The 26386-nt window shown below is 54.3% G+C and overlaps 2 protein-coding genes across 6 annotated transcripts in view; one reads left to right on the top strand and one right to left on the bottom strand.

The window, feature by feature from the left end:
• IL34 (interleukin 34) overlaps nt 1-6107 on the top strand; it is a 56674-nt gene extending 50567 nt beyond the window's left edge. For 3 of the 4 annotated variants that reach the window (XM_084756699.1, XM_084756700.1, XM_084756701.1), the window contains exons 4-7: nt 978-1055; nt 1326-1487; nt 5128-5263; nt 5491-6107. In XM_084756699.1, the coding sequence (XP_084612825.1) occupies nt 978-1055; nt 1326-1487; nt 5128-5263; nt 5491-5660 (546 nt within the window). In that variant the 3' untranslated portion in view covers nt 5661-6107. The remainder of the gene's footprint in view (nt 1-977; nt 1056-1325; nt 1488-5127; nt 5264-5490) is intronic. The other variant, XM_084756702.1, reaches the window with a different exon arrangement.
• Nucleotides 6108-6461: 354 nt separating this feature from the next.
• Nucleotides 6462-26199, bottom strand: MTSS2 (MTSS I-BAR domain containing 2). Of its 2 annotated transcripts, none has more exons than XM_084756666.1 (14): nt 25714-26199; nt 21334-21395; nt 21165-21238; nt 20422-20506; nt 20131-20222; nt 19972-20046; nt 18551-18708; nt 18116-18223; nt 17660-17757; nt 15390-15606; nt 10607-10681; nt 10070-10246; nt 9733-9898; nt 6462-9542 (listed from the first exon to the last, which is right to left on the bottom strand). In XM_084756666.1, the coding sequence occupies exons 1-14, from the start codon at nt 25780-25782 to the stop codon at nt 8755-8757; spliced, it is 2244 nt and encodes a 747-aa protein (XP_084612792.1). In that variant the 5' UTR covers nt 25783-26199; the 3' UTR covers nt 6462-8754. The 2 variants fall into 2 exon arrangements, with proteins under 2 accessions (XP_084612792.1, XP_084612793.1); XM_084756667.1 differs by having other exon boundaries at nt 15390-15510; nt 25714-26197.
• Between the last annotated feature and the right edge of the window lie 187 nt (nt 26200-26386).

Consider the following 26386-nt stretch of genomic DNA (forward strand, 5'->3'; position numbering starts at 1 on the left):
GGCGTGGACCACCATGCCTGGCTGGTTCGTTTGTTTCTTTGGGGAGCAGTTGCTATTTTGTTGCTGTTGTTTTGTATTTGTTTGCTTGTTTTTGTTTTTTCTTTTTTTTCTTTTTTTGTTTTGGTTCTTTTGTTTTTGTTTTTTGTTTTTTTTTGAGACAGGCCTTGCCTGTCCCGGACTCACTTTGTAGACCAGGCTGGCCTCAAACTCACAGCGATCCACCTGCCTCTGCCTCCCAAGTGCTGGGATTAAAGGCATGTACCACCATGCTTGGCTCTCTTTCTCTTTTTGATATATACTTATCCTAGGGAAGCTTTGACTTTATTATGCACAGAGGACGGCCTTGAGCTTCAAATCCCTCATACAGTGCTGAGGTCTTATGTAAATCCACAGCCTTGTCTATGCCAGGCAAGCACCCCAGCAACCGGTTACATATATAGGGTCTCATCATGTTGCACAGGCTGGCTTTGGACTTGAGATCTTCCTGTGTCAGCCTCCTGAGTGCTAGGATTACAAGCACACAAGCACACACACACACCAGCTCTATAGGACTATCTCTGAGACTATTTTTATTGAAATTCAATTCATATACCATAGAGCCCACTAACTGAAAGCGTATAACACAGGCTGGTGAGATGGCTCAGTGATGAAAGGCACTTGCTTCACCAGCCGCCGGGAGATCTGAGTTCAGTCCCCAGATCCCGCATAAAGATGGAAGGAGAGAGCCAACTCCTGAAAGTTATCCTTTGACCTCCACGTCAGTACATGCCGACACACACACACACACACACACACACACACACACACACACACACACCTGTCGTTTTTAGTCCAGTTGTCCAGAGTTGTCTTCTCAACCGTGGACCTGTCTGTCATCTCCTGACACTGCTAGGCTGGGTTCCTCTCTTGTGTGTGTGGGTGTCCTGTCTAAACAGTTTCTGCCTCAGATCTCATGGTTTGTTTCTGTTCCTCCCCAGAAACACTACTTCCCCATCAACTACAGGATTGCTGTGCCTTATGAGGGGGTACTCAGAGTCGCCAACATCACAAGGCTGGTGAGGACCCTTCCTGGGACAGGGAGCTGCTGCCTTCCATGATGGCCTCAGAAGCATGTGGGCCTTGGCAGGTTTGCCCTGCTGACCAGGGGGTCTTTTCCTAGCCATCAGGCAAGCCTGCCACTAACCTAGGCCAAAGGTGTTTGCTGGCCACATAGGGTCACTTGTGGTTGCTCCCATGCAGTGACAAATCCATGGGGTAGCGGGGTGGTCACAACCCAGAGGCCTTTCTCTATGCTCGCAGTTCAGTGATGTCCCCTGTCCCTGCAGCAGAAGGCCCGTGTGAGTGAGCGGGAGCTGAGGTACCTGTGGGTCTTGGTGAGTCTCAATGCCACAGAGTCGGTGTTGGATGTGCTGCTTGAGGGCCACCCATCCTGGACGTATCTTCAGGAGGTTCAGACATTGCTGGAGAATGTTCAGCAGAGCCTCATGGTGAGCTGTGCGCACGCGTGTGTGGGTCTGATGGGTGCCAGCAGGGCTGTGAAGGGAAAGGTTCTCCCATGTGCTGGGGATGTGGGACACAGGAGGAACTCCATTACACGTGCTCTCCTTTTTTTTTTTTTTTTAAAAATTTGTATTTTTAAATTTGAGATTTTTGTATTTTATTTATTTTGTAACTCATTGAATCCAGTTAGTGCTGTCTAACTGTCTTGTGCAGGTAACCAGCGCTGTGGTGAGTTCATGGGCGTGCAGCAGGCACTATGAGACAGCATTATTTATTTATTTTTGTATTTTTCCTAGTAAACATTGCCACATGACCCATGGAAATCTCCCAGATGAAGTCCAGAGTCCTTTTTTTTTTTTTTTAGATTTATTTATTATTATGTATACAGTGCTCTAATAACCATTACTTAAGTTTAGGAAAAAAAAAAGTGGAAGAAAAAAGAGAGAGCCTGGCATGGCTGTAATCCCAGCACTCTGGAGAGGAAAGATGTTAAATTGGAGGCTAGTCTGGGCTACACAGTGAGATTCTGTCTCAAAAGCAAACCCAAAAACCATCTGATCAAACAACCAAAAAAACCTCCCTGGCTGTAAAGTGACAGACATGGTCACATGTCCCCAACCCCACGCCCACCCAAGGCCCTTGGTGTGCACCTGCTGGGACACACAGTGCTGCCCTGCTCAGCCAGCTGTCCGGCCTCCCCAGCCCATAGCCAGCCCATCTGACACCAAGTTGGAACTTGTGAAGATGAAAGGGCTTGGGGACAGGCGACTGTTTTTGCAGCTGTTTGGAACCACTCCTGGCATGGTTTTCCCGAGTTCTTACTATGAAGGTCACAGGAATTTGCCCTTTTGTGCTCGTGGGAAAGATGGATGCCCTGGGCAAGATGGGTGTTGGGGCAATATGGGTGCCCTGTGCAAGCTGATGTGACTTGAGGAAGAGACCTTTCCTGCCTTTGTTTTACCCAGAGACCAGATTCTGAGAGGCTCAAGGGAGTGAGGCTGGGGTGGAGAGTGTGTGGCCTCAGGCCTCTGACCTGGTCCTGGGCCCTCTGACTGAAGCACTGCACAGAGGTGGTTTAATTATGTAAATGTAGCATCCATGCCCCGCCCCCCTTTCCCTTCCCCTCCCTGCTGCTGGGAGTTGAGCCAGCACACTGCACCTCCTACTATTGAGCTATACCTCAGCTCTGCAGCCAGCCTTTGAAATTTTTTATAATTTTTATTTTATTTTTTTAAATGACTTTTTTATTTTATTTTATTTGTGTTGGTGTTTTACGCGCATACATGTCTGTGTGAGAGTGTTGGATCCCCTGGAACTGGAGTTACAGACAGTTGTGCGCTGTCATGTGGGTGCCAGGAATTGAACTCAGGAACTCTGCAAGAGTAGCCAGTGCTCTTAACAGTTGAGCCATCTCTCCAGCCCCTATTTTTATTTATTTATTTTTTATTTTTAAATGTATTTATTTATTGTTATGTATACAGTGTTCTGCCTGCATTTACACCTGCAGGCCAGAAGAGGGCACCAGATCACATTCCAGATGGTTGTGAGCAATCATGTGGTTGCTGGGAATTGAACTCAGGACCTCTGGAGGAGCAGTCAGTGTTCTTAACCTCTGAGCCATCTCTCCAGCCCCTTATTTTTATTTTTTTTGAGATAGGGTGTCTCTGTGTAGTTTTGGCTGTCCTTGAACTCTCTCTGTAGACCAGGCTAGCCCGGAATGCGCAGCCTGTCTCTGCTTCCCAAGTACTGAGATTAAAGGCATGAGCCACTGCCTGGCTTTCGGCCAGCCTTTAATCTTTCTTCTTCCTAATGCTGTTAAGAATCTGTGGCTAGCCGGGCGTGGTGGCGCATGCCTTTAATCCCAGCACTCGGGAGGCAGAGGCAGATGGGTCTCTGTGAGTTCGAGGCCATCCTGGTCTACAGAGTGAGTTCCAGGGCAGCTAGAGGTGTTACACAGAGAAAACCTGTCTCAAAAAAACAAAACAAAATAAAATAAAAAATAAATAAAATAAAATTTTAAAAAAGAAAAAGAATTTAAGGAAAAGACAACTAAAAACAAAGTCTTCTTCAGTGGAGAGCGAGCATGGAGGCTGTGCCAGGAGGGAGCACAGTTTATAATGTAAAGTCTGCTGTATTGACTATTTTTAGTTTATAGTGTTAATTACACTCACAGGGTTGTACATCACCCCCATCCATTTCTGGCTCTTTCCATCACCTCAAGCAGAAACTGTATACATGAAGCAGTCATTTCTCACCTCCAATAGCCTATAATCTGTATTTACTTTTTTTGTGGGGGAGGGCAGTTTCTTTCTTTCTTTCTTTCCTTTCTTTTTTCTTTTTTCTTTTTTTTCCGAGACAGGGTCTCTCTGTGTAGCCTTGACTCTCCTGGACTCACTCTGTAGACCAAGCTGGCCTTGAACTCACAACGATCCACCCCCTTCTCCCTCCCAAGTGCTGGGACTAAAGGTGTGCGCCACCACTGCCCAGTGGTAGGTACAGTTTCTAAGACGGGTCATACACCATTTGCCCTTTTGTGTCTGGCTTCTTATTCTATCTTTGGCCATAACTTTTCTAGGTGCTGTAACGAATTATCTCAAACTTGGTGACTTACCCCAAACTGTATTTTCTCAGACTGCCAGAAGTCCAGAATGGAGATGTCACAGGGCCAGTTTGCCCTGGAAGGTCCTTACCTCTCCCAGCTGTTGGTGGCGCTACATACTCCTTGGCTAGAGGCGGTTTCAGTCTGCCTCTGCCTCAGTCTTCACATGGCCCAGTACCTCACTGTCTTCTTGACCTTTCACTATAAAGATCCTAGGGCTGGGGATGTCAGAAGTTGGTCTAACACGCATAAGGCCCTACTAGGTCCTGTTCCCAACACTGAGGGGACAAACCACCAATTTGTCATTGGATTTACAACCCATCCTACATACACAGTGATGTCAACTTGAGCACCTTTGTTATGTCTATCCAATTTCCAAGCAGGGTCACATCCACGGGGATTGGAGGCTAGAACTAAGTGTATTTTGGAGGGCCTGGGGTACAAAGTTTAGCCCAGACACTTTGAGCTATTGCTACCTTTGGGCAGATTGTCCTTTAGCTCAGGCCATACCTTTCCTGTGATGCCTCTCCAGTCGCCTGGACTTCCAGGGCCACACTGTCCTTTCTTTTTCCCCCCCTTTTCTTGTTTTTGTTGTTTTTCAAGACAGGGTCTCTCTGTGTAACCTTGGTGGTCCTGGACTCGCTTTGTAGACCAGGCTGGCCTCGAACTCACAGCGATCCACCTGCCTCTGCCTCCCGAGTACTGGGATTAAAGGTGTGCGCTACCACGCCTGGCTTGGTCTTTGCTTCCTGATGGGCAGTTTTCCCAGGTTGGCTGGCCATCATGCATTGGCTGGTGCCACAAGGAGGTTCCAGCCCCAGCTTCCTCCCTGTCCTGGCCAGTGTGACTGTTTTCTGTTGCTAGAGAAACTGAAGCCTCTGTGAGAGATGACAGCTGGGACCCTCACCGCCTTCTGGTCCCTGGGAGTCCTGTTCTGTTGAGACAGCTCCAGGCTAGACAGCCACTGTTGCTCTCATGTAGCGGGGTCCCTTTCCTGTTAGATGTCCTAACAGTTTCCTTTCTCCTAGGATGTGGAAATCAGCCCTCAGGTGGAAGCTCTGTTATCTCTTCTGAGTACCCCAGGCCTAAGCCTGAAGCTGGTGCGGCCGAAAGCCTTGCTGGACAACTGCTACCGGGTCATGGAGCTGCTGTACTGTTCTTGCTGTAAGGGGCTTCCCGTGGGCAGGGCTGACAACTGTAGACCAAGGGATCTGGGCCCAGGTTTGTGGGCAGAGTCCACACTGTCTTGGGGATGCCCTCTTTTCCTGACTGACAGGCTGTTTCTGGAAGCTGGGTTGGGCCCTGAATAGGGGGACAAGAATGTGTGGGTTGGCTGTTTGGCCTAAAGGGCTTCCCACCCCACCCCCCACCCTCCTTTCTGTCTCTTGCAGGTAAACAAAGCCCCATCCTAAAATGGCAGGACTGTGAGCTGCCGAGTCTCCATTCCCACAGTCCAGGGTCCTTGACGCAGTGTGCAGCTACCAACGTGTACCCTTTGCCTCGGCAGCCCCCCACAACCCTGCCCAGTTCCCCCGCCTCGAGGCATGGCCTGTTGCCCTGAGCGGTCCTGTGTGTGTGACCCTGGGTCAGGCCACTGGACGTGTTTCAGGAACTGGCCTGGGTCTGAGACTTTCCTGGATGGTGGGTAGGTAGCCCTGTTTTTCTGGGAAAGGTATTTTGCCTTTTCTTCCACAGCCAGGCTGTTTCCTGCCTTTTGTACCTGTGGTTGTCACCTGGAGCCTCACGGGAGGGGTGTGGAGGGGGAGGCTGGTGGCTGCTCCCACCGCCGCCACCCTACACTAACCGTGTCTGGTTGTGAAATCTGAAAACACTGTGGGCCCACAGGTGGGTGCCCAGACCCAGGGTGCCACATAGGATTCCAGGACTCCCTGGGGGCTTTCCAGTTGTGCTGAATGTGGGGTGCGGGGCTGTGGCCTGACCAAATGCCATATCTTGCCACAACAGTGCTCTTTCGGTCCCTTTTTCTATTAAACAGCTACTTGTTTGGTTTGGCTTGCTTTTGTGACAGTGAACCGAGTTCTGGAGACGGAAGGGTGGTATTGGGTCTGGAGGAGCCTGTAGTGGGCGGAGCCTTACTGTCGGCAATCTTGTACTTGGCTCTTCCTGTCCAGTTCTAGGTCCTGACTGGCTCAGCAGAGCTGGGGTGTTGAGGGGCCTCTCTGACCACGTTTGTTCCCTCCCTGTGGCTTCCTCCACAGTCCCCATGGGAGCACTTTAAAGACCAACCCAGGGACCTGCCCAAGCTTCCCCTCCCGCTCCTGCACTTGTGTCAGGGACACCTGGGATGACAAGGGCCAGGGGCCACGGGTAGGCAGCAGCGCAGGTGAGCGAAGGCGGGGTGTTAACTACAGTACCACTTTATTAATACTGGTATCTTCACAGTGCATTTGTTACTTGTAGCAGTGACTATTTAAATCAAGGGGAGGATGGAAAAGGGGGTGGGTGGGAAAATTTATCCAAAACTTGACAGAAAGAAAAGAATAAAAGTGGTTCTGATTGGATGGGAGGATGGGAGGTGGGGGGGAAGGGTGAGTAGGAACCAGGAAGGGTGGCAAAATAAATTAAAAAAAACAAAAACAAAAGAACAAGTTAACAGCACCAGAAAAGTTACTTCAGTCAAAAGACACAATTGAAAATAATATTTTGCTGTACAAAATGAAAAATAAAATGTATGTGAAGAAGCCCCCAAACCAAAGTCTATGACGCAGGATGGTTGGCTCGGATCCCAAGGGTGGACCTATGTGAGAAGTAGGTACTAAAAGGAAGGTGGCAGTAGGGGAGGATACTTGTGGGTCAGACAAGGGGTTGGAGTATGTACAGCCCTGGAGGAAACAGGAAGGCTGAAAGTGGGGGTGGGCACGCCACCCCATCCTCTTCCTGGGAAGTCCCTGCCCTCCCTCCCCATCAGGGCCTGGAGCCCCCGGATGGCAGTGAGCACATCCCCAGACCACCCTCCTCTAGGACCCAGCCACACCCTGGGTGTAGGGGCCACATCTGCCCATGCTGCATCCTGCATCCCTTTCCATCAGCCCTGATGGGGAAGGTGTAGCCAAAACATCACCCCGGGGTTCCACTGGTCATTTGCTTTCCTGGACCCTATACTTGGGGCTCTGGTGACAACTAAGTTTGGCGAGCCAGGTCTCAGACCCTAGAGATAATTCTCTACGAGCCTCGGGGGGCCTGGAGGCAACTCCATCCACACGCAGGAATCCCTGCCTCACCAGACCTCCTGGGCTGCCCTGTGAGGGTACCAATTCACAGCAGTGGGAGAACCTATGCCATGGGCCCAGGGCAGCCCCAACTCCATTCCACGCAGCCCACAGATGTTCTCTGGACTCCCTGTGGGGTGGGGGAATGCTGCCAGCTTTACCCGTACCTCTTGAATCTCTCCTCCGGCCCTACTTAACGTGCTTTGACTTGCTCAGACTTGGGCTGCACAGTAGAGGCAGGCCCCACTCTTTCTCTGGCCTCTGCTTGCCAGGCAAAGACTCTCTTGGGATGGTGTTGCCTCTGGCAACAGAAAGTCAAAACCAACCTTTTAAAGACTTGCTCCAAGCTGGGCCTGCAGCTCGCTTCAGACCACAACAGACTGGCCAGAGGCCCCTGGCCTACCCTCTCCAGCCTTATTCTACCAACACTCCAGACACTGGTGAGAAGAGCAGCTTCCCCTGGTTTGGGGAGAGCTGCCTCCACTCTTCTCTAGACACCAGCCCACTACGGGGCCCCCACATCTGTCTCTCAGGCACTCAGACACACACCCTGTACCACCAGCTTGCCCCGTACATAATTCTTGTCTGGGGTCAGCTCCATTTTATTACAAAAAATACCTCCCCACCCCCATGCCGTCTAACGCTCCAGCCCTTATCCCCAGCAATGGGCGAAACTGTAACCCCAAGGTAGCCCCAGAGCATCCAGACAAGAACAGGACATCTGAAACACCTGCTGCGGGCCTCGGGACTCATCCCCCTGTTGTCCTGCCTGGCCTCCACCAGCTGCTCCTCACAGGGGGTCCCCTGAGACAAGGCCCCTACAGCTCCTCCATCTAGGCTCACTTTCCCCAGGAGCGTGTCTGGCCGCCCAACATCTGACTGTCCATAACCCCCAGACACAAACAGATCCTCAGCTGATTGGGTGCCTGGCCCCTCCATGGCCACCCTGCCCCCCCAAAAGAGAGGACCCTGGGAGAGGCAGAGCAAAGGCAAGAGGAATCAGGACCGGGCCCAGGCAGGGAACCAGCATTCAAGGGAGGAGCCGGGCATATGGCCTTGGAGGGCAGCGAGGCCAGAGGAATAGAGTTGTGGACCCCAGGCCAGGTGGGGCCCGTGTCGCAGGCCCAGCCCTTGGTTATGGGCTCTGGGGTCTGGAAGAAGCCGGGCCCTGTAGGGAAGAGGAGGATGAGCAGGTAAGGAAAGTAAAAAACAGGCTCTGTCCTGGCGAGGGGTGTGAAGGAAGTCACTTCCCGTGCGATGCAGCCTGGTTGTCTTTCTATAAAGTGGCTGTGCCTCACTCTGGGCGCTGTTCTGTGTCTTCTGGCTGTGCCGCCGCTCAGCTCAGGGTGGCTGGCTGCCACTCACACAGATCAGGCCACCTACTTGTGCCAGGGCCCAGACAAGGAGGAGAGGGTGGTGGCACCATCATAAGATGCGGGGTGCTGACCTGTCGTTGGTGACGGTCCTGCGGAGCCGGACCCCACGCCGAATGGCCACCAACATGTCTTCGGCTGGGGGATCACTGGAGGCGGCAGGGGGTGGGGTGGGTGTCTCCTCCGAGGGTGTGGCTGACAGGGCAGTAGGGAAGGGGAACTGGCCCTCACCCAGGGCATGCGCACCGGCCACCAGCTCCCCAAGCTTCTCTACCAGGCTGTGTCTGTTGGCAGCCAGCTGCTGCTCTTCATCGTCCTCGGTGGTCAGCCCAGCCGCAGGCCCGCTGTAGCTAGCTGCCTCCGGGGATGGGCTGCCCCAGGCTGTGTTGGGCAGGCTGAGCCTCTTTGGGGAGGCTTTGGCCAGGTCTGGAGCCAGAGGTGAGGCCACGTCGTCTGTGTAGAAGACGCACTCCTCGCTGCCTGCCCGTGTGGGCCCCACATAGCCAGGGGAGTCGGGCACTGTGGGTGTCTTCACAGGGACAATGGGTGGGCGGATGGGGATGGGGCCAGCACTGGACAGGGCGCGGCGCACGGTGGGCTTGGTAGAGGGCGTGCGTCGGATGGTGGCCACACCAGGAGGTGCACCCGAGGGCAGCCCCATGGCTGTGGGCAGCCCCGCGGTGGGCAGGCCTGCAGTGGAGGCTGGGCGCTTGGTCTGGATCAGGCGGCGGTAGTTCTGGGCAATGTTGCTGTTCCGAGGAATGGTGGATGATTTGTCAAACTCGGGGGGACCCTCGCTGTCCGCATCCCCATTCACAGAGTAGCAGTCGTAGTCTGAGCCTGGAGACACAGGGTGGGGTGAGTCCAGGGCCAAAGTGTTCCCTGAACCTCACACCTACTCAAGGGACGCAGAGGGGGAAGGCAGACTGCTTCTGTATGACGCTCATCTCAGCTGTCCCCACTGGAGTGGGTCCCTGGGTTGTGAAGGCCCAGCAAGCACACCCAGCCTGTGGGGCCCCTTCAGGCCCACCTTGGGAGGGGATGGTGTCCTCGGAGCACGAAGGCGTGGTGGTCTGTGTGCTGTAGCCACTGGAGTACTGCAGGGAGTCCCGGCTGCTCTTCTGGTGTTCCAGGCTCAGTCCACGGGTCAGCACCATGGCCAGGTCGCTGGCGGCAGGGGACACCTCCTCACCGTGCTGAGGGTGGGAAAATGGTGGATTAAAGTCTCGCTCTCCCAGCCACCCTCTTCTGGCACTCTAGGTGACTCCGCCAAGGCGGATGGAGTGGGGCCTTGAAGACCGCCTGCTGGGCATCCTCATATTGATCTGGGAGTGAAGGTGGGCCCGGTTGGGGAGCTGTCCACTTACTTTGGCTGCTATGGTGGCAGGGGACATCCGGGGTCGTGGGACCTCCTCTCCGCTAGAGCCCACAGTGCCTCCACCAGTAGGGCCTGGCTCAGCTTCTCGGAGAAGCTCCACACGATCCTTCCTCCGCTGCAGAGTGGTGGCTGAGGGTTGTTCATGGGGTCCCATCTTGGTCCAGTCCTGCAGGGTGTAGTGACCAAGTCAGGAGGACCTGAGGCCCTTCTTTGTGGCTGAGGCTCAGGGGGGTTGCATATCTGTGAGAGGCCTCTAGCTTGTAATCACAGCCATGGCCAGAATCTGGTGGGGCAGCCATGACAGTTCTGTCCCACCAGCCCAGGGGCGGGGGGCGGGACGGGGCATTCCAAGACAGAAAGGTATGATCTCAGCAAATGTCTGGTGGCTGTTTGACAAAGACAGGACCCAGTACATATAGCTTTCTTGCTGAATCTGGCTACCCCTGCTCTGGTGACTGCCCCAGGTCAGGAGGGCATGGGATGGGCAACTGGTGATGGCAATGGGACTGGGGCCAGGGGCACTGACCGAGGTGGGGGAACTGCACTCGCTAACCGACTGGCAGGTTTCTGAGGCCTCGGAGGACGCAGAGCTGGAGGACTTCTGCCACGCAGAGGTGAGCCGGTGGTCGCAGATGAGGGCCCGAGGGCAAACAGGCAAGGGCAGGGAGGAGAAGAGAGTTCTGGTCACAGCGGTGGTATGCGGTGGGCAGTTTTGATTTAACGCTTCATGCGCTACTCCCCTCCTTGGTGTTAGTCACCATGACCACCACAGAAGGCAGCATCCGGGGGCACATCCTGCAGGCACTGACCTGCCCGTGACCCAGGCCAAGAGCCACATATTTTAAGGCTTAGGATTCACTACTGAGAGCTTATGTGGTGGTAAAGGCAAGAGTGACGCTGGGGACATGGAAGCGTGTTTGGTTTGGGCATCCAGGTTGATAGTGTCCCTAATTTCTTAGAAATGGGATGACCTGGGGAGAAGGGACTACAGAGTCCCAAGTGCCATCCTGGGAACATTCGGCCGATGCCGACTTTGGCACTGAGCTCAGAGCTGGAGTCAGCACCCTCCCCTGCCGCGCCAGGATCTCCACGCCATCCCTGACTGAGACCACCAGGCTTCCTTAGTGACGAGGATTAGGGGTTAATGACACATTGGCACTCAGCAATATGACTTCAAAACAACCCAGTGCTAAAACTCAGCAAGAAAGTTCCGTGTCTGTTCACAGAAAAAGGAAAAACACCACCAGCCATGAACAATAATGAACTTCATTAGCACAACAGAGAAAAGCCACAGACATACTGACGCCTCCCCTCTGAAGGTTGGAGAAGAGACAAAGATGTACACTAGCATCAACAGTTATCATCTCTGCCAGTGCAATAAAGCAAGAAAAAGAAAATGGAGAATACAAGGGCTGGAAAAATGAGATGGCAGGATAATAAGCCTATGAATGGTTCAGTATTTCAAGCAGGATAGCAAAAGCACTAACGAATTTTTAAATGGATTTTAAAAAATTATACTGATCTTAAAACTAGGAACTTCCAGTCCTTCAATGATACTACTAAGGGGGCTGGAGATATAGCCCATCTGCTAAGAGCACTTGCTGAACCAGGCATGGTGGTGCACGCCTTTTAATCCCAGCACTTGGAAGGCAGGGGCAGAGTCAGGCCGACCTCTGTGAGTTCGAGGCCAGCCTGGTCTACAAAGGGAGTCCAGGACAGCCAAGGCTACACAGAGAAACCCTGTCTCGAATAAACAAAACAAAAAGAGAAAGAAAAGAAGGGTATGAAAAAAATATTCTACCACATCACAAGGAATACGAATACAGGATGTTACTATTGTATACCTATCAAAATGATTAAAGTGAAAAAAGCTATAAAATACCAGGGCTGATAGCGACATTGCACAGACAGTAACTGTTATAACCTTGTTAAGCTTTGTCAACTTGACACAGTAGCGTCACCTGAGAAGAGAGTCCCAATGGAAACTGTCCCCAATGGAATTGGCGTGTGCACATGTATGTGAGGGCTGTCGTAAGTTAACCGGTCCAGCCCACTGTGGGTGGCACCACGTCCTAGACAGGGGTCCTGATCTGAATTAGAGTAGAGAATCAAGCTGAGCACAAGCAAACAAGCACGAATCTGCCCACTTCTCTCTCCTCACTAGCTGTCTGAAGTCCCTACCTTGGCTTCCCCGGGCTGGGATCTGGACTACGGAACAGATAAACGCCCCTCTCTTCCAAGCTGCTTTTTGTGAGGCTAGGTTATCACAGCAACAGAAACAAAACCAGAACACCACGGAACTATTTAAATGTCCCCCAAAACATGGAATACCAAACGAATCACAGCAATCCAACGGCATGCTACACGTCAGTGAAAACGACCCCTGTTTCCACATAAAACAGATGACTCTTGTATCTCATAAACACAATGCCAAGAGCAGAAGTCAAACACACAAGACACATACTATATGACTTCGTATGAATCATATATGTAACTTTTTTGTGGTACTGGGATCAAACCTAAGGCTTCATGCTGCTATTTAAGGGCTTGACAACTGAATTACACTGCCAGCCTAGTAAGTTATGTATGCACATATGGACGGACACACACACACACACACACACACACACACACACACACACACACCCAGCAATTAATTACTCTGAGTGTGGGGGAGTAGCAATGGAGGAATGCAGGGACTTTGGGATCAAGCTGTGTCTTGTTTTTGGTATTGGCTGTGTGTGTTAACTTGCACACTTACTTAGGGATACTGTGATACATTTACTTCTCTGTATGGGTGGATGGTATGCATCAGGTAAAAGATTCTTGAGACTCAGTGGCAATGGATTTTAACCCAGAGAACTATTTATAAGTCCATTATGGCATAAATAAATAATGTCTATGCAAATGAGTGGAAAGAAGGGGCGGGCTGATATTTTCAGTGGGACTTCGGTTACTAAGTGTGTCTGTGGGGAAGGACAGAATTGGGAAACTGCTATCGTAACAGGGGGAGACGCTGAAATGAGAGTGTGACCGATGGATGGGGAGTGGGGTGTCTACAGTCTCAAGGTGCCACCCAGACGTTAATTACGAGAAGAAATGAACAGCAGGTAGTCTGGCCAACTCCACCTCATCATTGTCATGAGGCAAAATGACATCCTATAGTGGCCACACCCCCACTTCAACAGGAAGACATCAGCCCAGCTCAAACCGACAGGCAGCCTATCAAACGCCTGCAATACCAAAGTCGCGAAAGACAGAAACCTGGACCATCACATGTGGGAGAAGCTTAGATGGTGCGAGAACTCAATGCTATCTGTGCTGGCCTCTGGTCTCCTGGACCAGATAAAAGGAAGAAGAGAGAAAACTAGTTAAGTGTGTGTGTGTGTGTGTGTGTGTGTGTGTGTGTGTGTGTGTGTGTGAGAGAGAGAGAGAGAGAGAGAGAGAGAGAGAGAGAGAGAGAGAGAGAGAACAAAACAAAGCATCCTTTCATTCTCGGTACCAGGAAAAAAATAAAAAAGAATTATTTCACATAGTGGTCTGCATCTTTTTTTTTTTTTTTGGTTTTTCGAGACAGGGTTTCTCTGTGTAGCCTTGACTGTCCTGGACTCACTTTGTAGACCAGGCTGGCCTCGGAACTCACAGTGATCCGCCTGCCTCTGCCTCCCGAGTGCTGGGATTAAAGGCGTGCACCACCACGCCCGCCCCGTGGTCCGCATCTTTAATCCTAGCATTTGGGAGGTAGAGACAAGCAGCTATCTGTGAGTTCAAGACCAGCCTGGTCTACAAAGTGAGCTTCAGGACAGCCAGGGTGGTTATACAGGGAAACCCTATTTTGAAAGAAAAACAAAACAAAAAACATTAACGATGACAATGAGGACGATGGCAGCTGAGGTAAGAAGGTTGAGAGTTAGCCAGGCATGCTGGCACAGGCCTGTAATCCCAGCACTCAGGAGGCAGCTGGGTCTCTGTTAGTTTGAGGCCAGCCTGGTTTACAAAGCGAGTCCAGGACAGCCAAGGCTACACAAGGAGACCCTGTCTCAAAAAAAACAAAAACAAAAAACCAGAAACACACAAAAAAACTAAAAGCAAGATTGAGTGTTTGGGTCTGCCTGAGTCATAAACTAAGACACTGTTTCCAAAAAACAAACAAACAAAACACCCCCCACCTTACCCCACCCACAAAAGGGAGGTAAAATAAATAAAAATTGTTGGATGGTTACATAAGGTGTTAACTTTGAGGTAAGACTGTGTGCCGGTACTTGGGACTATTCAATTTGTAACTTTTCTACAAGCCTAAAATGAAACAAGGCAGATAAGGAGGCACATTCCTGTAATCCCAGCACCTGGGAGGCTGAAGCAGGGAGCTACTAGTTTGAGGCTAGCCTACAATATACAGGGAAAACTTGCCCCTGCTTAAAAAAAATGTTGGGGCTGGGAGTTGGGTCAGCAGTTAAGAACACTGGTTGCTCAATTAAAAAAAAAAAAGCCAAGCATGACTATGCATGTTTATAATCCCAGGTCTGGGGAAGCACAGACATGTAGAGCCAGCCGGCCTAGTCTACTTGTGAGTTACAGGCAAGTCAGACTGTGTCTTAAAAAATAAGGCTACACAGAGAAACCTTGTCTCGAAAAACCAAAAAAAAAAAAAAAAAAAAAAAAAAGGTAGATAGTTACTAAGGGATAATATCCAAGGTTGACCTCTGGCCTCCACATGCACCTGCATACATGTACACCTACACACCTACACACACACACACACACACACACACATGAAGCCAGTCTCTACAACCTAAGACCCTGACTAAAGAGTACCATATACACATGGGCTGGAGAGATGGCTCAGGGGTTAAGAGCCCTGGCTGCTCTTCCAGAGGACCCGGGTTCAATTCCCAGCAAGCATGTTGCAGCTCACAGCTGTCTGTAACTCCGGCTCTGGGAGATCTGATGCCGTCTGTTGGTCTCCCCAGGCATCAGGAGATGCATCAGCATGCATATAGTGCACAGATATCCTTATAGACAAAACACTCCCACACATACAGTAATAACAAGACTACCACATCCACAGATGGCTAAGGTTGGAGGTGTAGCTCAGTGACAGAGAGCATCCGTCTAGTTTGTAAAACACTCTGGATTTGGATAAACAAGAGAATCCAGGTATATGCTAACTAAAACACAATGATACACTGTTTCAAAGAGCGGAGTTGGCGATCAGTGATAGAAACATGAAATAGCAGGAAGGCCACCTGACCGGTCTCCATGAGGCCCCTGTGCTCCCCACCCACGTGGTCCTCCTGATGGTCTCTCACCTGGCTGGTGACGTCTGGAGGCATGGGAGAAGGGGGCTTGGAGTAGGTGGCATCCTGGGAGACGAAGCCAGAGTCGTGGGAAGAGACGCTGGAGAGGCGGGTGGCGGCTGGCTGCGCCAGGCTGCGGTAGCGACAGGTGGAACTGGGTGAGTATGTTTGGGCACCCCCAGGCCACGAGGCTCCTCCACCCTTGGCACTGCTACTGCTGCTGGGGGCACTAAGGGAGTGAAGTGGAGGGGGGACACAGCAGCCAGACAGGGAGACACAGAGGTGTGTGCAGATGAAGGGTGACAGATGAGGGTGAGGAGAGGTGGGGGACAAAGGAAGGAAAAGACAGTGTCAGACGACAAGGTCCCGAGGCTCAGGTTCTACCGAGGAGTTCTGGGATGGCACGTCTCGGGGCCGGGGAGTCCCTGTCAGGATACACCCGATGTGAGGACTCCCTCTGCCTCCTACAGTCCTATTAGACTGCTTGTTCTTAGGCTCGCGGTGGGAAAGCTGAGTCACCCGGCATTGAAAACTGAGAACAGACACACTCCCGGTGGTTTCTAAACTGCCTCCTCACAGTCTGCTGCTTGCTGTCTAGTCACAGCTGAGTACCCGGCATATGGTGAGATGACAGTGTCTGGGAAAAGAGATTGTTGGCCAGGTGGGTCCTATCCCCATCAGCACCCCACCTTTAGGTGGCTAGCATTCCTGGCAGTAAAGACTGCCCTTCTCCTGGGCATGACCTAGGGTCTCCCAAGCCCCACCCCAGACATCTCTCTTTTGCAATCACTTTCCTCCTGGGACAGCCACTGCCACTCACTCAAGGTCTGAAGAGCCCCCCCCCCCCCCCGAGGCTGTGGGTCCTTTTGGAGACACTGATCACTGGGCCCAACTTCTCTCCAGCTTCCCATGCCCAGACAGAGAGGATTCTGGGGAGAGGGGTGGCTGCGACAGAACCTCCCTAATCTACGAGCCGCTGTGAGTTCACTGCCCTCCCTCTCCGAGGGCCCTTGAACCATGAGGAGCTCTTCAAATCTAACCTCAGGGTGGATGAACAAGACTCCTAGCTGCTCCTGTCTCTGTAAGGCCTAAAAAGCCCACTCAAGGCAGGGCTGGTGCCTGTGGAGGCAACCACCAGGCTGGAGTGTCCTTTATCCAGAAGCCCAAACACATATTCCCAGAAAGCATCACGCCGTGTTTTGATCTTAGGCCCTTTCCAGTCTTGTTTATTACGGCCGGGTCTCACATAGCAGCCTCTGCTGGTCTCCAACCTGAAACTCCTGCCCCCTCCACCCCACCAGATGCTGGGATTTCAGGCATGTGTCACCCCACCCGCCTCTTTCCCTCCCTTTTGTTTTATTTTATTTTACTAATTTATTCATATTACATCTCAATGGTTATCCCTTCCCTTGTATCCTCCCATTCCTCTCTCCCTCCCATTTTCCCCTTACTCCCCTCCCCTATGACTGTGACTGAGGGGGATTTCCTCCTCCTGTATACGCTCATAGGGTATCAAGTCTCTTCTTGGTAGCCTGCTATCCTTCCTCTGAGTGCCACCAGTTTCCCCCTCCAGGGGACGTGGTCAAATATGAGGCACCAGAGTACCCCTTTTGGTTTTTTGAGACAAGAGTTTTTATTTTGTTCTTTCTTTCTGTTTTGTTTTTTGAGACAGGGTTTCTCTGTGTAGCCTTGGCTGTCCTGGACTCACTTTGTAGACCAGGCTGGCCTTGAACTCGCAGAGATCTGCCTGCCTCTGCCTCCAAAGTGCTGAGACCAAAGGCTTGCGCTACCACAACCGATGTTCCACCTAGCTTTTAAATTTTAGCTTTTGGTCAGGGTCTTAACAAGTAGTGTGGGTTAGCTTTGAACCTGTGATCTTCCCGCTTCCACTTCCCAAGGGCGGGAGTTACTGGCTTGCACCACCACGCCAAGCTTGATCTCTCTTTCTTACTTCCATACCATATGGTCCTAGGAGGCCTGGCAGGGATCAGTGACCGAATCATGACTCAAGTGTCTTAGCTCCCTCCCTTCCTGACACCATGGTGTCAGGATTCATTTCAGGAAAACTCTGGTGCCTGGCACACAACCTCGGCCCATCAGTGAAGCCCCGCTGCCTGCCATTTCCTGTGAGCCACTGTGTGCGCCCAGAGCCCCTATATGTGAAAAGTCATTGGATGCTTAGATGCTATGTGAGTTCTGGGGTGCTGAAGCAACCTTTACTGGCTTTCCCTAGACCTTCCTGGGGGTCACCTCTCCCTCCATCCTCGGAGCCTGGCACCCACCTGCACATGCTGGACTTCCGGGAGCTGGAGCTGCTAGGCGAAGAGGGTGGTGTCTGGTACGACCAGCTGTAGTCTGAGCCCTTCAGGTCTTTGATCACCTGGACAAAAGCAGGAGGACGGTCACTAGAGGCGGCTCCTCACCTGCAGAGCGTCTTACGCTTCAGAGAGCTGACAGGGCAGGACATCTCCCGGATCTGTCCCCAACTATGAGCTACACTTCCGGATGAGCCCAAGGACCTCAAGCCCAATGGCAGCATTCCCCTACCTCGGGCTTCTTACTGATCCCCAGGGTGGGTGTTCCCGGAAATCCCACAGCCGCTGTTGGATACTATCTGGCTTTCTTCCCCCCCAGATACCTCCCCACAAAACTTCCCTCTTTTCTCTACCGTCCCCACTTAAGGGCAGGGCCATTTATCTCTTCAAGGTCTTGGTCGAGGACTCCGGGGCTGGCCGCACCTGCTCACTGGCGGGAGGCAGCTTGTGAGGTTCTGCTGTAAGCACCACCAGGTCGTCGATGATGCCCTGCAGGTGGGTGATCTCTCCCAGCATGGTCAGCTCGCCGTTCTGAGGAAGCAGCCAGTCAGTGTCTAGGCCCCTACACCCGCCCACCCCCTCTGGACAAACAGACAGCCTCTCCTCTTTCCCCCTTCCCTGATAACCAATGCTGACATGGGTCGGGCCTCTACAACTGAGGTAACTCATATAACTACGTCTAGACACAGGAGTGTCACAGGCCGTGAGATCTCATTCCAGGCCAGGTACATAGGGCCCTGAACGGATTCACCTGGGATTCCCTAAGAAGCAATCCTGGAGGTTAAGAGGTCTACTCTGGGGGCTGCCTCCTGCCCTCCTTCCCCCCGGGGAGACTCCAAATCATTCAAGAGAACCCACCACCACAGGCTGAAGGAAAGTGATGAAGGTGCAGAATCGACCTCGCTCTTCAATCAGCGCTCGGCGCACGGCCTGCTTCTCTGTCTCCTCCAGTAGCAGGTACATGTCACTGACGTCTTGCAGCGCGCTGTCCAGCTGGGGCTGCAGGTCTCCTTTCCCTGCGGGGCGGGGGTTGGGAGGAGAGGCCGCGCTGGGGATGCTGGCCTGGATGGTTGTACCCACGCCTCAGGCCCCTGTCATGGTAGTGTTTTTGGCTGTGGGGTTGGGGACAAGGGAGCCAGGGAGCAATGGAGCAGACTCTAAGGCTTTTGTGGAGGCGCTGGTCCCACCAGAGCAGGCAGAGGAGACGGGGCAGACAGACAGACAGACAGACACACATAGCAACACCAAGCTGCACAGCCACCCGGGGTTTTGGGGTAGGCTAGACCACAGGGAGGCCAGCTGGAGGCCTCTATTACTCGGGATGATTTCACTGCCCCAGCATCCTAGCCCTGACCTCAAGAGATGGTGGGAGGCGGAGAAGGGGCGGGTGGGGGAGGGCTGAAGGCAGGACAAAGGAGAGCAGGGTAGGTAGGGGCTCAGCTTAGCTCCAGGCCTGGCCACCATGAGGTACAGGGGTCAGGAGAGCTAAGGCAGCGCCTAGGGAGCAGGAGGGATGTCTCAGCACGGGCCATACACAGCTCAGCACAAGGACAGCAACACAGTAGCACAAAGAAGCAGCGAGAGAGACAGAGAGAGGTGAGAGGGTGACGTGGAGAAAAGGAGTCGGTGACAGGTAAGGACCTGGCTGGCCTGGTGGGAGTGGGGCAGCCAGGGCCTATGACCCCCCCCCGTACCCTGCCCAGCCAGTGAACCCCTCCTGGCCTGACAGACTGACCCAGCAGTGGCTTGGTTGGGACTCATTTCTGGCCAGGGATCCCAAGGACACCTGGGGAGGTGTGCCCCAGGCCCTTCCCTTGATGGACCAACCGCCTTTCTGGTTCCTTCACGGACAGGAGAGGTTCCTTCCAATGGCCCTGAGCTGGGGGAGTGGGGGTGGGGGTGGGGTGGGGGGGGGCGGAGGCAGACAAATGCAACAAGGACGGAAGGAGCAGCTGGAGGGACGGACATTTGACTTACCAAGCAGCTCTACAGGACGGATGTGGGGGGAGGAGGAGGAGGAGGAGGAGAGGAGACAGAGAAAGAAAGAATGTGTGAAAGACAGCCGGATGAGCCACTCCTGGGGAGGGGGGAGGGGCCTGGGCAGTCTGGGGTGCTGGGTGCTCCCTCAGTCCCACCCCGACATGTTGGAGTGTCCTGTGTTGGGGGGTGGGATGCCCCTGGCCAGGATGGCGCTCCGGGAGGTGCCCTGGCAGGGTGACTGAGACTACAGAGTGGGGGCCCAAGGGGCTGGGCCTCAGTGGGGGCGCTGTGGGCTCTACCTTTGCGTGCTTTCTTCTGCAGTTTCAGCGTGTCGGATGACTTTTTCTTGATTTCATGCCTGGCTCGTTTATACTCTGTGCAGGGGCGAGAGGGGAGCTATAGTAAGGGGTTCTCGTGGAAAGGTGCAGACTCCCCTCTCCCCCAAAGCCTCACCCTACCTTTCGCATGGTCCTTGTCCAGTTGGTTGGCTGACTTCTTCCAGTCTTCGATGCGTTCCTGCAGTGGATTGATGAGACTCTCCAGCAGTGCGCTGTGGGAGAGAGAGAGAGAGAGAGAGAGAGAGAGAGAGAGAGAGAGAGAGAGAGAGAGAGAGAGAGAGAGAGAGAGAGAGAGAGAGAGAGAGAGAGGAGAGAGCTGTGGCTCAGGGCTAGAGGGCTGGGCTAGGGCAAGGATGGCTTCTCTAGGCTAGGGTACTAGGGTACCTATTACGGTCAGCTGTGCCCACTCACTTGGTGAACTGCCGCAGCTTGGTCTCGATGCTGCGGTGGCGCATGCACATGCGCGTGAGTGCTGAGCCAATGTCCCGCGTGGCCCCTGGCAAGGAAGCAAGCTGCATGGGAAGGGGCCTGGCTGGGGGTGGGGGTGGGTTGGTGGTGGGTCCCTGCAGTCCCGGCCTCGGGCCACTAGGGGGCGAGCTGTTCCACAAAGTCCACACTCACTCCCCCACCCTCACCTCCTCCACCCCCCAGCACCGGCAATCCTGCATCCACTGGTACTAGGGCTGGGACATCGGGGGGGGGCAAGTCCTGGAGCCTTCCCTTTCTCTTAGCTGAGACAAAGCCAGCAAAATTTCCGCATGGTTCTACTGGGACCCAGGTGTGCGCAGCTTCCAGAGGATAGAGGCGTGTGCTGTGTTCTTATCACTCAAGAGTACAGAAGCCCAGGCGCTTGCTAGATGAATCAGGAGGAAAAGAGGCACCCAAGCCCCCAAGGTCTATTCTCCTGTCCCATACAACTCGTGGAAGGCACATGGATGAGGGATTATAGCACCACCAACTGCCACTGAAGGGTTAACTGGGCTGCTCACAGCCAGAGGGTGCTTTCCCGGTCACTGCTCACCTGTCCCATGCCATCACAGCAGAAGCCAGGGTCTCCATTGTGGGACTTGTGTCCTTCCCACGGCCCATATCCTTTTCCAGCCTCCCGGCCCACAGGGTGCACCCCCCACCTCCAACCACACACCCCTCCACACCTCGGGTGTTGGTGGCCATGTCAGCTACTTTCTGGAAGGCATCTAGGAAGGCCACAGCAGCCAGCACGGTGGTCCTGGGGAGGTAGACAGTGGGGACGTATGGTCATCAGGTGAGAACGTCTTTCTCCACTCACCCCTCCCCGGCTTGGACAACCCCTCGCAGCCTCACCTCAGCTGAGAGTGGAGTTTCGCAGCCTTCGAGTTGAAGTCCTCCCAGATGGGGTAGGAGCTCTGTGGTGAGGTGGGAAAGGAAGTCAGGTGTTGTGAGATGGGGCTACAGGCCTCCCACATGTTGTCCAAACTCTAGACAGTTTCTGAGATGACCCTGTCACCTCCAGCAGAGAGGTGGTGCCTGAGGCATTATGGGGTAGAGGAGTGCCCAGGACACAGGATGGCACGTGTCTTATCTGTCTGCAGTTGGTAACCGGGTGGCACCCATGCCACAATGTGTGGAGGCTTTCTCATAAGGCTCTGGGCTCAGCCCAGGGGAGGGCACTATATCCCTACCACATGTGGCGGGAGGTGGAGGTTGGCACAAGTAAAGGCACACAGGGTCTAATGTGGTCTGGAAGCTGCTTCGGGCAGGCCAGTCATCTCTGGCCAGCATTGGTGGCTCACAGGCCCGGGGAGGCCATGGCTGCTACACAGGCTGGTCAGCCTGCCTGGGACAACTAGGCCCCAGGCTGAATGGGGCCTTGTGTGGCCAACAGAGCCACCTTTCTCCTACCCCTCCTCTCCCCTCCAGGGGAACAGTGTGGCCTTTATCCTAGCCTGGCCAGAGGCGCTATGTTGGGAGGGGGTTTCCCAGGAGGGAGGTCTGGCTCCTGGTGACTGAGTTGTCCAGTCTGATTAAGGGGCTTTTCTGACTAATGTTCTCCCTTCATAGCCGCCAGGCCAGGACAAAATTCAGCCCTGGCCTGAGGGTGGCCCGAGGGAGACCTTGCTCTTTGAAGGATTGCCTAGGGCTAGCAATGGCCCAGTCCTTGTCCCACATAAGGCTGACTGGGGCTGAGGCTTCTCAGTACCAAGGTAAAGGGGACACTAGAGCCTCAGGTCCTAGGGTTCAGGGAGGGCTGTGCTTGCCTGGAACCCCAGGGTCGGTTTGGCCAGCTTCTCCAGGGAGAGCAGTGAGGGTCACTTCACAGACCCTCAACCCGCACCCTAACCGTCCCCCCCCCCCTCCTCCTGCCCCACCAGCCAAACCAGTGTCAGGGAAAGCAAATATTTGAGAAGTGCACCAAGGCTGGAACAAGAAGAGGAGGCTGTGGGTGGGCTGTCCCCACCCACAAAGCTCTGGATAAAAAGGCCCTGGAGATTGTTCCCAGCAGTCTTCAGGAGCTAACCCAAGCACTGGCCTCTAGGGGGGTCTTTTAAGAAGGGGCACCCTCACACCTCCTAAATGCCACTTGGCAGAGAAAATACTGAGGAGCAGGGTGTCCAAAGTTAGTTCTCCTCGTTCCTGGGAAAGCTCAGTCCTCTCTGCAACTCCTGGGCAGTCTCACAGAATAAGGGCTCCTCCAGTGGTGGTGGGGGGGGACATGGTGCTGGGGAGGCAAGCCCAGTTTCCCCTCAGTTGGGCCAGTTACTGTGGGCAAATGAATCTGGAAACCTCAGTCTTAAACGACCTGTTTTTTTTTTTTTCTCCCTTCCTTGTCCTCCTGGTTCATAAAGGACCCCAGAGGCAAAAGAGGGGGAAAGGCCTGAATGACAGCTGCCTCAGGCAGTGTCAGCTTCACCTGGCGCAGGCTCTAAGCCACAGTAACTGCACCTGCTTGCAGGCCAGGTGTTCCGGGTCAACTGCTGCCTCAGTCCTTACAGTGAGCTCTCAAGCATCTTCCACCACATGGTGAGTGAATCCTGAGTGACGCCCGTTATCACCCCATTTTCTTGATGGGGAACTAGAGGCACAGTGAGGTTAACTGATCTTCTATCTGTCACATCAGGATAAAGGGATCCTATTTTCAGGGGAGCAGAGTGAGGAGCACCTACATACACTTCTATGTGGGGAGGTGACAAGGCCTGAGAGAACAGGGGAGAGACAGTGGGGGAATGGCTCTGGAGCGGTGGGGGAGGTGTTTAAGTGTTTAAGTGGCCAGGATGAGGCTAATGCGGGTGGCTGCGGTGGAGATGGAGTGTGTCTGGGGCAACCCAGGCTCTGGTCTCAGAAGAGGCTTTTGGGGGTGACCCTGGGTGTGCAACCCAGCCTCAGATTTCTTCGGCTGTAAAATCAGAGCCTGTGCATGGGTGGGGTGGGGGCACTTACCGTGGGCAAATTGAAACTGGCTAAGAGGGCAGGAGCCCCTCCCTCTTTGCTAGGAGCCCTCCCCCATAGCCAGGGCCTATGTGTCTGTGTGACACTCCCCACTCTGCATTAAGATGAGCCCGTTTTCTGGGCAGCACAGTGTTCGGTGGGGGCCCCCACTGCCTCTGTCGACTAGGCCTATTGCCCCAGAGAGTTTAAATCTCTGGGTTCAGCTGGCTTGAGACAGAGAAGACAGGGCAAACTAGCTGGTTATCCAGGGACCCCTCAGCCTCTGAGTCTGTGCCCTCCTCTGTCCACATAGTTGCAAATATGACTGGGGACCTTTCTTCTCAGGGTGTCCCTCAGCCTAGGGTTAGGCCTTCTAGTGGCTCTAGAGAGTGTCAGTGGGGACCTTCCTGGCAATCATCCCCTTGGGGCAATTTGAGCCTCCCTGACCTTCTTCATGGTGGCCACTGGTTAAGCAGCCCTCTAAAGTCTAGTCACTCAGCCTCCGGGTGGCCGGTCCCCTCTCTCATGCTAGGGTCCCTGGTCACATGCATGCCGTTGATGGGGCATAGTGTATGTGATGTGACAGTACTTGGTAACGCCTCCTCCTTCCTGCTTCCACATATCTAGAAATCCTGCCTGCCTCTTAGCTTGACCTCCTCGCTGAGACCTGTGTCTCACTGGAGTTCCTTGCAACTGGCGGAAATGGAGGACACAGTCCTGTTGTCTCTTCTGGGCAGAAGCGGCTGCTTGCTGCAGTGTTTGCTAAGTGGCTGCCAGTGGGAGGTGGTGCGGGCGGCTTCCACCCTCTGCCAGCCCAGGAGTGGCTTAGGGGAGGTGGTCTGGGTTACCCAGTTTCAGAAAGGTGATGCTGGCACCAAGATGAAAATGGTTACAAGGTGGGCCAAGAATTCCGAGGGTTAGTGATGAGGCCCCTAGGTGGAGTTGCCAGGGATTGGGGCGGGGGGGGGGGGTCCCAGGGGAAAATACAGAACTATGGAAGGTACCGACAAGCTGCTGACTGGCAAGTCTCAGGCCAGTGGGGTTTCAGGCCTCTTTTTAGGGGCAAGTATCTGGAAGATGCCTCTTCTCACTGAGGATGTTACCTTGGCAGCTCCAGGAGGGAAGTCCCAATCTCTGCAAGTCACCACCTTCCTAAATCACTTGCCTGGAACCCTTGGGTAGGGTGCACCTGTCTGTAGGTTCTGTAGCCGCCCCCCTGCCCCCTCCCCCCCCCCCCCCCCCCGCCCAGGGTCTAGCAGGATTCTGGCTTGTTCTTGATGAGTGTGGGCCTAGATGGGGGGGGGGGGGCTCAGGAGTTGCTGTGCAGGACCTAGTAGTACCTTCCCTGTCTGCCATCCTGTTCCTAGGCTAAGGAAGGAACACTGGCTCTGGCCTCTCCCCCCCCCCCCCCTCCCCAGGGCTCTCCCTGCCTACTCAGTTTGGAGTAGTCCTGTCAAAAACTGGCCTCTTTTGGGGTGAGGGAAGAATTCAGTTAATTGCCAAATAGATAATAAAGGCTGAAGTCAGAAGCAGGATCCAATGATCTCCTTGATGACCTTGAGCCATTCCCAGGCCTCAGTTTCCCCATCTGAAAGGGGCACCTGCTTAGTCTGACCTTGAGTGATCAGGAAGTGGGGGCTGTTTAACACACAGCCTTCTCCCTGTCTCCTCCCAAGGTGGATTCAGTCCTATCCTTGGGCTGCACGGATGACCCCACTCGAGTACTGGAGCTTGCTGAGGTTGTTCGGGTTGTGTGTGGGGGTTGTGTGTGTGTGGTGGGTTGTGTGTGGGGGGTGGGTGGGTGGGTGGGGCTGCGTCCTCTCGGCTGCCCAAGGCTGGCGGGGAAAGAGTTAACGGTTCTTTGCTTTATTATTTTTTCCTGCCTTGGCGGTGACAGCATTGTCTGGGCTTCGGGGCGTCGGGGTATGTGTGTGTGGGGGGGTATGGTGGTGGAAGGGGGCGGAGGCCGGAGAGACCTTGGATCCGTTAAAGGGCCTTAAAGGTTGGTCCTAGAGACAAACCCAATTCATAGTTTAGGGGTCTGGGGCGCCGAGAAGAGCGAGCTGATAGAGTGCTCAGCCTTGGGTCAGGATCTTATGGGCCGACCTCACGGACACCCCAATCTGCGACAACCCTCCCCCTCAACCTGGGCACAAGGCGGGCGCAGCAGGACAGGCTCAGACAAGAACACACACACACACACACACACACACACACACACACACACACACACACACTGCACGGCCACAGCAGGACACCGCTGCCCGCCACGCGTCCACCAGAGGGGACCCGGGGTACCTTCATGTCGTTGACGATGGCCTGGAAGAGCCCGCCCAAGGCGCCGCACTCCTTCTCTGCCGTCTCCATGCTGGGGCCGGGCGCGCGGCAGCAGGGCGCGCAAGGGGCGCGGGGAGCCGCGCAGGGGAGGGGCCGGATCAATGCTCCCGGGCTGCGCCTGGGCTCCTGCCTCAGGGCCGCGCTCTCAGCGGCCGGCTGGACCGCGCTCCGGGGTTGTGGGCCGAGGGCAGGCGGCACGGGCCATGGTTCGGTGGGGCTGGGGGCGCGGCGCGGGCAGTTCGCGGCGCAGCCTTGGCGCGGGCACTGGAGCGGCGGCGGCGGTAATCCGAGCTGCCGAAGCTCGGGCGTCACGTGGGCGAGGCGGAGGGAGGGCCGCGGGGAGGGAGCGTGGGAGGGGGCTGTGGGAAAGGCCAGGCGGGCGCGGACCCATTCACCGCCAGAAACCAGGGCTTTGAAATCCGAGCCCTGTCGCTGCCAGACTGGTCGGGCGAGAGGGGCAGGCGGGCGCGGGCGCCGCCGCGGGTCGGGGCGGCGCAGGGGCGGGGCCGGGTCAGCCCCCGGCGGGAGTGGGCCCCCGGCTTGCACCTTCAAGGCCTTGGGCTCGGCCCGCCCGCCGCGGATGTGGTCCTTAGAGCATCCTATCTGACCTGACGGAAAGGGTAGTACCCAGCAG

Source organism: Acomys minous (assembly GCF_964271855.1).
Source record: "Acomys minous genome assembly, chromosome: 14".
Classification (NCBI taxonomy): domain Eukaryota; kingdom Metazoa; phylum Chordata; class Mammalia; order Rodentia; family Muridae; genus Acomys; species Acomys minous.